At 39.3% G+C, this 10740-nt stretch overlaps 1 protein-coding gene across 2 annotated transcripts in view; it reads right to left on the reverse strand.

Moving 5' to 3' along the window:
- The window catches only part of KDM4C (lysine demethylase 4C), a 360821-nt gene that overhangs the window by 166283 nt on the left and 183798 nt on the right, over positions 1–10740 (reverse strand). The window contains exon 11 of one of the 2 annotated variants that reach the window (XM_007451455.1): positions 8744–8852. In XM_007451455.1, coding sequence (XP_007451517.1) covers positions 8744–8852 — 109 coding nt within the window. The remainder of the gene's footprint in view (positions 1–8743; positions 8853–10740) is intronic. The other variant, XM_007451456.1, reaches the window with a different exon arrangement.

Consider the following 10740-nt stretch of genomic DNA (forward strand, 5'->3'; position numbering starts at 1 on the left):
CCCTACACTTTTCAATCTTGAAAATGTCTCCCCATAACAAAACCAAACCAAACATGAACAGTAAAACAATGTAGAATTTAGAGGTCCATGTGGTATGTATAAAAAAATGTCACCTCAGCACTTCCCTAAAACTGGGAACCTAAGAATCAGAAGAATAAATAAAACAATACTATATGGAATTTAAATGATGATAAAGTGAGCCACTTCCTAACCACTCACTATTTGGGAGCCTTACACATATTACTTAACAACCCTCCCAGAAGTAAAAAGTCTTTTCCTAAAATCCATGACAATGGTCCCCAAATGTCAGCCTGCAAAAAACATTGCCAGCCCAGAGCTAAGTTTTCAATAGTCAGAGACAAAACAAAGAAAATGAAGACCATAAAGTAATTACAAAATTAAATTTTAAAAGCTACGTTAACTTTGCAAACTGCATACTTATTCTTGATATTCATAGTTTCACAGCCAAACAAATGATGGAACTAAAAATGCCGAAAATTAGTACAAAACACAGGATAATTCAATGGCCTATAGGGTAAGACATCCTTGTGTCCAGAGAGAAGGGGTTGTGTACAAGTTTAAGGAAATGTAAAGTAATACATGAAGATATATGAAAATCAAATATCAGCAATTTCATACATTTCAACCTAATACAATAATTTATTTTTCTAAAGAATGGAATGAACCACACAATTATAATATCAAAAGCTGCTCCTCAGATGTTTTCTACAAGACTTTAAGAGTAAAACGAAGCACACATGAATTCAAATAAATCAAAGTCTTGACTCTCATTTTACAATCCCAATGCTTTCAGCACTTATAGACATCTGATCATAAGACTTCATGCCAACCACTTTAAAAGAAGTCTCAAGATTGATTCTGAAAACTACAGAAAGCAACCGTGTAACATGAGTTAAAAAGCTAGCGCATTTTTGTCTAATTCAATCAAACCCTTACCAAGCCACTCCATAATAAGGGCAAGGTGTTTTTTATTTTTATTCCCTATATTGCAGAAAAGGTCAATGCCCTTGGGACTCCAATGGGATTTGCTAACAGAAAAATCAAGCTAAACTAAAAACGCCCGTTTATTACAAAGCTAAGTGCTAGATAAAATATCCATTAAATCTGAGTGCCAACAACATCTAATGTTTTATGTCCACATAATGCAGGAAAACACTGGTTGTGACCTATCAACAAACATTCCAAGCCAATCTGCTTAGTAATCTGCTGAAGTTGCTGTTTTATTGCTTAAACAGACAGAAATATAACTGTGCTTATTATGAAAGTATAATATTACCTCAAGCTAATAAGAATTGATGGAACAAAGAAGAGATCGTTATGTAAAAATTAATAACATTTGGAGCATGACATGCAACGATCATAAAACAGCATTTGTTTTTCAAAACTGGCAGAGAAAAGGACTTTTTACAGAGGGGAAACACTGCTGATGAGGAATGTTCTTAATACTTCACTATTTTGCTTTTCCAAGAAAGGCTAGTATGAAGCAAGAGGACTACACAGTATCCTCTCCTATTACATATATATATTAGGATTGGGGACCTTACATTTTATTTTATTTGTTTTTGGAGGCGGGGAGTATAGTTGATTTAAAATGTTGTGATAGGGCTTCCCTGGTGGCGCAGTGCTTGAGAGTCCGCCTGCCGATGCAGGAGACGCGGGTTCGTGCCCCGTTTCGGGAAGATCCCACATGCCGCGGAGCGGCTGGGCCCGTGAGCCATGGCCACTGAGCCTGCGCGTCCGGAGCCTGTGCTCCGCAAATGGGAGAGGCCACAACAGTGAGAGGCCCGCATAACGCAAGAAAAAAAATAAAATAAAATAAAATAAAATGTTGTGATAGTTTCTTCCTATTATATTTTGATAGAATTAAAGACCTTTAGAGTTTGAATGAAACTTTCGGATCACTAATCCAACAATTTCATCATACATATGATAAGCCTTAGAAGGTTATATGACTTAGTTTTCCAAGGCCATACAGCCATTAACAGCCAAGGAGAGACTAGAAGGCAGGTCTCAGGTTGCTAAACAAAAACAGAGTCAGGTGCCCAATACCATCTGGCAAAAATGTTTTTGGTATTAAAACAAGTTTTTAATTTAATCTAATACTTAGAATAACATTTTTAAAGTTTGAATCAATAAAAGACATCACTATTATATTTGGTCAATATATCCACTTAAATCTTTGAAATAAAAATTTTTTTTACAAAATGAAGATTGGCAAACCTACACCAATGCTCTTAGAAAGGAGGGAGTTACAGCATGCCAGGGGCAGGAGGGCATTAATTCTCCAAAACATCTGTCTGCCAAAGATAAAGTGAAACAACCAATTCAAAGTAGTGTCCTTTTATTTGAGGGATGATTACAAAGAGCCCAAAAGCCAGCTTTTGCACCAACAGAACCAACAGTTACCAAATGACACAGGGTAAAGCTCAGAAAATACCCAGGAAATATCAGGCAATCCCAGAAGAAAACAAACATCTTTAATAAAGTGAAGTCAGTCTTGGGAAAACACGTTTAGCACCAATTTATCATTCAATTGCATTATAAACATGAATGTTTCCACAAAATGAGTGTGAAACAGAGAAAAACATTGAGGAATTAATCAGATTTTGTCAGATGTGAGCTCCTGAGATTTTCCTTGCTTAAATGTACTTAAATGTACACATTTTATTCTTCAAAATAACTGAAAATGTAGCTTAAATAGGTTACATAATGGCCAAACTCCAAGAATAATCTCTAATTAATGTAGCAATTTCCACCTCTTCCATCTCTATATTTAAATATTTAATCTACTACTAAATGAATTATAATATTAATATAGACAGACTGTCCAAAAAATAAATTGCTGTAACACTGCCTGAAATACACTTTTAATGTAACCCTCAAGGCATGCAGACGTTACAGAGATAGGATCAGGATCTAAGCTGTCTTTAATTTCAAAGAGATCCTTAACAGCTCATTACAGTACTGCACTTGCTGAACTGATGATTTAGAAAGAGTTATCCAGACAGTTCAGATTAAAGAAAATCAGAGCCATAACCGGCGCTTTAATCTGAATCTTGTCAATATTCAAACGTGTAGGTGGCGTCACCTCTGCACTTGGGTAAACAGTACAGATGGGTAATGGCATCTTTCAATTTTTCCATATAAAATTATAGTTGAAGAGTTACAAATAAAAATTTGGTCCCAGGGTGATGAGCTCAACATATCACCACATTATTTCAGGGTATTTGAAATGTCAAAAATCCATTCATGAACCTGTAGGTTTGGAGCCCTAATTACTCAAAACCAAGGCTCACATTTTACACAAAAGGAAACTGAGGCCAGAGAGAAGGCTTGCCAGAAGTCGAAAATCTTGTAAGGGACAAAGGCCAGGACTTCAGTCAGCGTCTACTGTCTTTTAGTCAACTAAACTCCTATTCAGGTGGGTTCAAAAGATTTTGCAGTTGCTTCTGCTAGATGCCCTGGAGGCACTTTTACTTTAAATTTCTGATTGGAATAAGAGGCATAAATGTGATGGCAGCCCTATGGTTAAGAACTGTTAGGGTGACTTTCTCTTATCCTATCCTCTTTCCCCACCCAAGCCGAGACCCAGCAGCGGGAACTCTTGGCCTCTGCCTGGGCCTATGGTCCATTTTGGTCTTTAGTTTTTCCCTAGCACACCCTTAACTAAGGGCTTAGGCTTTCAGGAGTCCCGCTTTACGAGTCTAGGGGATCCTATGAGGTCTTAGCTCTGATTTCCCAGCCTCCACCCTAGTCCCGGCATATTTCCTCCAAACAGCATGGCATTCACTCTCTCCTACCCACCTGAATGTCATCTCGCCGTGAATCCCCTCTGGATTTCCCTCATTTCTCGAGAGCTCAGCTATCACTCTCTTCCTGCTCCTCATGTCACAACACAGACAACAAACATTCATTATGTGCCAGACACTGTTCTGAGTGCCTTACACATAGTCTTTTAACCCTCCTAAGAGCTCTATGTCGTAGAGGCCACTACAACCTTCACTTGGTAAGCACAGAGCCAAAGCATGGAGGGTCATGCAGCTAATGGAGCACTGCAGCTGGCTGACCATGATCACAGACATGGAGAAATAAGACCCTTTACGTTACTTTTGCCTCTCCATGCATGTATAAAGGTTGATTGTTTTACTTATCAATTATTTTTCTGATTCTTTTATAACTGGAGGATTATCTGGTAATCCAGTACACCACATCCATACTCTGTCTCTTTAAAATAGTTTTTTGCCCAAATATAAGAGAAATGTATTTATTACAAAAAGCTTGAAAAGTCATCGGCAAAGAAAAGAGAACTAAAATCACCTGATAACAATCTTGTATATTTTCTTATAAACTTTCAACTTAACTTTCTAAGTCTCCAGCAAAACTCCACAGACAGCATTAGTATGTCAACTCAAACTGACGCCAACAACCACGGGAATCACTGAGTACAGTATCACTGCGTCAGCCACTGCCACGTTCATGAGGTCTCCTCTGTGTTTGCAGGGATTCTCCTTTACAGGTGCTTTAGAAACAACATTAACCTTATCACTTCACCAAGGGGGTTATGTGCACAGTAAGTACAAAAGCAGTGAAGATACTGTAAGTCAATAGTAGGAAAAGTTGGAAAATTTATACCGGAAACAAATGTAGTTAAAAAAAAAATTTTAGGTGGGAAACAAACACATACATGACACCCGAAACATTGTAAATCAACTATACCTCAATTTTAAAAAACGCACATATGTGTGCAAGAGAAGTTAAAGACCAAACAATGAACCATAAAGGGCAAGACAGGGGGATGGATAAAATGCATGTTCAGAATATGGATGCCAATGTACAATGTCTATTAGCCTAATGTCAGTTCAGGAAAAGTCCTGAGTTTGTGTCATCACAAACTGCTGCCAATGAAAACTAGTCAGAAAAAGCATACATTAGTGAAAAATTTTTGAATAAGAATGCCTTCAAACTGGGAAGGAAATACACATACGCACGCACATGCGCACGTGCATACACACACACACACACACACACACACACACACACACACACCCCTACATACACACCCAGGTGCTAGCTAAGCAACTATCCCAATCGTTACTCTGGGGGCCCTCAGGTCTCCAAAGCACTGGCCACATCTGCAACACGTCAGCTTCATATTAACTTTGAGTAGGTTATAGGATTTGGCACAGTAGAAAGAGGATTACAACACATTCAGGATACAAAACTGAGTTAGGTGACATATTATATCTACAGCTAATTAAAACCGTATGTTCTTCTATACACGTATATAGAGAGAATACTTCCTGGACAAGAGTTTTGGTTTTCCTTTTAACATGACAGCATACGTTACATCAAAGTATTTCATGGGCTTCCCTGGTGGCGCAGTGGTTGAGAGTCTGCCTTCCGATGCAGAGGACACGGGTTCATGTCCCGGTCTGGGAAGATCCCACATGCCGCGGAGCGGCTGGGCCCGTGAGCCATGGCTGCGGAGCCTGCGCGTCCGGAGCCTGTGCTCCGCAACGGAAGGGGCCACAACAGTGAGAGGCCCGCGTACCGCAAAAAAAAAAAAAAAAAAAAAAAAAAAGAATTACTATGGCGGATTTCTGAGCTTCCCGCCCGGCCAGGGTCCATCCTCTCACACTCAAGGCCTTCTGAGGCCAGGCAAGATGTTATTCTCAGAGCCTCCCTGGCTCACCCATGCTGCATACACACCCCTTTCCCTATAGACACTCAACCACAAAGCTCTGAAATCGGAGAACGGGAACATGCTGTTATAGTGACACATCACAAGAGGAGAATGGATACATACCCAGAATGTTTCAAAACTAAAACGACCCACCCAAGCACTTCTCTTTCAAGTCTGTTTCAATTCAACATTGTATAATTAGCTTCAAAAACAGAAAAATATACAGAATATTAATCCATGCTTCAGGATCACCTTGTGCAGCTGCCTGACTTAAGGGAAAAGGGAACTGAAAAACACTTCAGTTAAAAGAAAACCAGAGACAGATTAGTAATTTCTTTTAAACTACAAATAATGAATATGCAGGGACTTCCCTGTTGGTGCAGTGGTTAAGAATCCACCTGCCGATTCAGGGGACAGAGGTTCGAGCCCTGGTCTGGGAAGATCCTACATGCTGTGGAGCAACTGAGCCCGTGTGCCACAACTACTGAGCCCACATGCCACAGCTATTGAAGCCTGTGTTCCTAGAGCCCGTGCTCCACAACAAGAGAAGCCACTGCAATGAGAAGCCCCTGCTCGCCGCAACTAGAGAAAACCCGCGTGCAGCAATGAAGACCAAACACAGCCCAAAATAAATAAATAAATAAATAAATTTATAATAATAATAATATGTAGTATACATTTGAGACAGTTTTTCATCCTCCTAAAAAGAATGAATTAGATATTAGTTTTTATGTAAAAATGCTATATACTCTGAAACATCAAATCATTTCTTAGGTATCTCCCCACTCTGCTCCACCACTGTAGACCCTCGTGTTTTTCTGCTAAGTATGGAAAATCTTCTTCCAGGAAAGAACAGGCTAAGAGTCAGGAAATCCTTGCTGATCCTGTAATTACTGGATCTGCCACCAATTAGAATGATCTCTACAGTTTCAGGCCATTTGAGTATCAAAGAGCCACTACACTGTCCTTTGAGAAGAGCAGCTTAGAGGTAACTCTTATCTCCCAGCTGCACATAAGCTCCCAGAGGTGCTGGATCAATACCTTTCCCCTCCGCTGCTTTTCTGTTAGGGAGTCAAATGCCAGCTTGAATAGAGAAATGCTCATTCACCAATAAGGGACACTGCTGTTTAGAGATGCAATTTCTCAGATGCCCCAATCTAGTCATGCTCCTGTCTGGCATACACACTTACTTCTATAAGAGGAGTGCAAAAGGAGCCCAGTAGTTATGGTAGGAAATTCCCAGAAGACGCTAGATTTGGAGTTGTGTGCTCCCAATGAGCACTAATCCCACTCTTCGTCACTTTCTAATAATGACATCTAATAATGACATAATTATAATCGTAATAATGATGATTTTCATTCACTTTTAGATGTACAAGACACAGAGGGAGAAGGCTGAGGTAAAAACATTCAATGCCCAATAAATAAGTAATTTTCTCCAGGACATGGAAGTCTGTAAAAATCTTTAGCCATCACTGTAATTCTCTGATTTTTCCTCTCAATTCTCAAAAATCCCCAGAGGACCGCAGCAGTCCTTAATATATTAAAATAGAGGGTGAGACTGCTGCAAAAGCTACAATCACCAGTGTTTCAGCAAGATATTTAACCTCAGACTTTTGAGATGTCTTCGTTAAACCAATCCATTTAGAAATTTGGCAAGCTATACTGATCGAAATCAGAACTGCTCTCCATGGAGAAACTCTGGGCCAATTTATGATGATTCACATGGAAATAAACTTCCTAAGAAGATAATGACATAGGAGAAGGCAGTTTTCCTTATGTGTTAGGATAGCCCATTCTCTTCCAAGAAGCTATGCTGTCAGAGGCTATGATGGGGAAGGGTAATGAAAATCCATAAGTAATGTAAATTAAGTATTAATTACTTTATACAGAACAGTCCTTTATCTTGGCACTAAGGGGAAAACAGTTTGTGCTGCATATGACAAAGTTGGAGAAAGAAAAACTGAACATGATGATATATGGAAATAAAGTCCAATATGTTTCATTACTTTTATTACTCAAGGCAGAATTCTACCTTGAATTGGTATTACAGAGACTGCTACTATCACTATCTGATCCCTACACTGAGGATCTTTTTTTCTAGCTAAACATGTGGCATAAAAGAAGACAGTGAATAAAAGTTTAAAAAAATCTGGTAAAGATGTGTACTCTGATAAACTGGATTTAAACTAAATGGAAGCCTGAGCCCAAGATTCATGTCATTCCCTTGACAGCATCCTCACAGACATAGGACTTGATTTAACAATTTCCACCAGGAAAGGGGAACACCTCAAAGAAGGGCTTTTTACAGAAAACCTGCTTGAACTCATCCTTTTAGAGATGGAAAAAAAATAGACCCTTATGATGCTATGAGACACTTGCAAGGAAGAAACAGCTGGTCAGAGGTATGATTGAAGACAACAAAAAAACATTTTTGGAAAAAGAGAAGTAAAAGGGGCAACTAGGTAAGACAAACAGATAAATGTTACATCTACAGGAACAGTAACTGGTTGTAAATAAAACTACATCACACCAAGCCACATCAGTAAAATCCAGTTAATGAGAAAGGATGTTTTCACGACACACCAGGTGTAACAGGATATAGAAGTACTGCATCTAGTTTCTTACTCAGATGGTGTTAATAAATTTAAAGGATTCAAGTTAAAAACAAAGGCAATGCAAAGAAACACAAAGCATGTTATTTCCGTAATTTGATACCTTGAGAAAAATGACTGTCAGCTCCTGCTGGAGGGTCTCAAGGCAAACGTCAGAAATGACCAATTTACCCCATCATATAAAAAAAGGAAGACTTTAACATGGCTAGATTATGTGAAGCAAGGATGTATCCCTAAAATATAAATTCCAAATAAATTATGTATTACTTATGATCTCCTTATGGTGTATATATTTGCCACTTGGTGAGATTCCTTCTCTACCAGACCATTTTTTAGGAAAGTTTGTTACAACAAACTGACAGAATAAATTCTGAGTATTATACAGTCTATACGGAATAAATACTGGAAAACAACACAAGCTCACCTTCATCACTCGTTGCCTGCTGCTTCACCAGAGTCATTGGGGATCTTGCTGGAGGCTTACTAAGTGGATGGCGCCAACTTTTAGCAGTTTTGGTTTCTCCTTCTATTCTCTGGTTACAGAACACAAATGGGGGAGAAACAGCCACCGTTAAAGACTTGTTTTAAAACGAAAAACTATGGTTATGATGATTTACAACAAGTTAATTATGAAGAACTCTTATGCTTATTCACCTGCTGAGGAATTAACACTTCGTTAAAGAAATTTAAACCTACAAGTCAAAAGAAATAGGAATCCATTCTATTAATAATTTTACTGACAGGGAAGTCAGTTAACTATTCTTCCACTTCATATTAAAATACTATCTGGAGGGACTTCCCTGGTGGCACAGTGGGTAAGAATCGGCCTGCCAATGCAGGGGACACGGGTTCGAGCCCTGGTCTGGGAAGATCCCACATGCCACAGAGTAACTAAGCCCGTGAGCCACAACTACTGAGCCCACATGCTGCAACTACTGAAGCTCACGTGCCTAGAGCCCGTGCTCCGCAGCAAGAGAAGCCACAGCAGTGAGAAGCCCATGCACCGCAACGAAGAGTAGCCCTCACTCGCCACAACGCAGCAATGAGAGAAAGTCCGTGCGCAGCAATGAAGACCCAACACAGCCAAAAAAATAAATACAAATTAAAAAAAAAAAAAAACAAAAACACTATCTGGGGACTTCTCTCGTTGTGCAGTGGGTAAGACTCTGCACTCCCAATGCAGGGGGCCCAGGTTCAATCCCTGGTTGGGGAACTGGATCCCGCATGCTGCAACTAAGGAGTCCTCACGCCACAATGAAGATCCCGCATGCTGCAACTAAGACAGGTACAGCCGAAATAGATACCTAAATATTTAAAAACAAAAACAAAAACAAAAACACTATCTGTAGTGCAGGCTACGCTTCTCAAACCTACAATAAACTCAGCAGTTAGCTAGTTTTCAAAAGTTCTTTAAAACTAATTTAAATTTAGGATTATATGCTCATAACAAAATAGGACCATGGCATTTGGTCACGTGTGACTATGTGGCAGGTTATTTTGCTTTCTATCCTCACACAGGAGGAAATACTGCCAAGGTGAGCCTGTACTCTTACTTCCATTCAAAAATGAATCGCCACTTCTCTGAGGATCAAACAGGAAATCAAAAGTTGTTGCTGTTGTTTAATATGGCACATTACTGTCATCTTGAAACCACTTAAATTTTACGTAAAATCTTCTGTCCTGAGCTGCCCAGACTACATTTTCCTTTCAAAGGTAAAGGAAAAAGTCATGTGCATCCTGACACCTTCCAGGCAGAAACTACTTACAAGCTTTCTTGCCCATGCAGCAAACCCCCAAAAAAGGCAGGGGTGTGGTTAGAGAAAGAGTTCGAAACTAGTGGGTTTGCATCAACATTTGACTGCAAAAGAAAGGAGTCTCAGGAATTTCCCAGTAAGCTGAAGAAGCAGGCCCCAGAAGGAGAGAAACTATGCTGACATCTGACACCAAAACAGAATTATGAGAAAATGTGTGAGAACATTCTAATCAAAGCTGGGATCACAAAGTATAATACAGGGTGAGATTTACCTGTAGTTTATAACAGCTAAAAATTAATGTGAGGAATTATAACTTAGTCAACAAAACAAATATTTACTAAACGCTTACTACATGCCACACTGTTCTAAGAGTGAGCTACAGAAGGTCCCTGCTTCCAAAGAGTGCAATATAGATTGGGGGTGAGGGTGGGGGGAGCACAGACAAAAAACAAGTAGAAAATAAATATTTATGAAGTACTATTAAGCAAATATGCAATAAAAACAATAAAGCAAGACAAAGAATGGAAAGAGATGGGGAGAAGGCTATTTTATATGGGGTCATCAGAGAAGCCCTTTCTGACAAGAAGACATTTGAGTGGAGCCTTGAGTGCAATGAGGGAGCGGTACACTTAGCACTCTAGGGGAGGAGTATTTTGGACAGCAGGAA

Source organism: Lipotes vexillifer, unplaced genomic scaffold (genome assembly GCF_000442215.2).
Source record: "Lipotes vexillifer unplaced genomic scaffold, Lipotes_vexillifer_v1.1 scaffold260, whole genome shotgun sequence".
In the NCBI taxonomy this organism is placed as follows: Eukaryota; Metazoa; Chordata; class Mammalia; order Artiodactyla; family Lipotidae; genus Lipotes; species Lipotes vexillifer.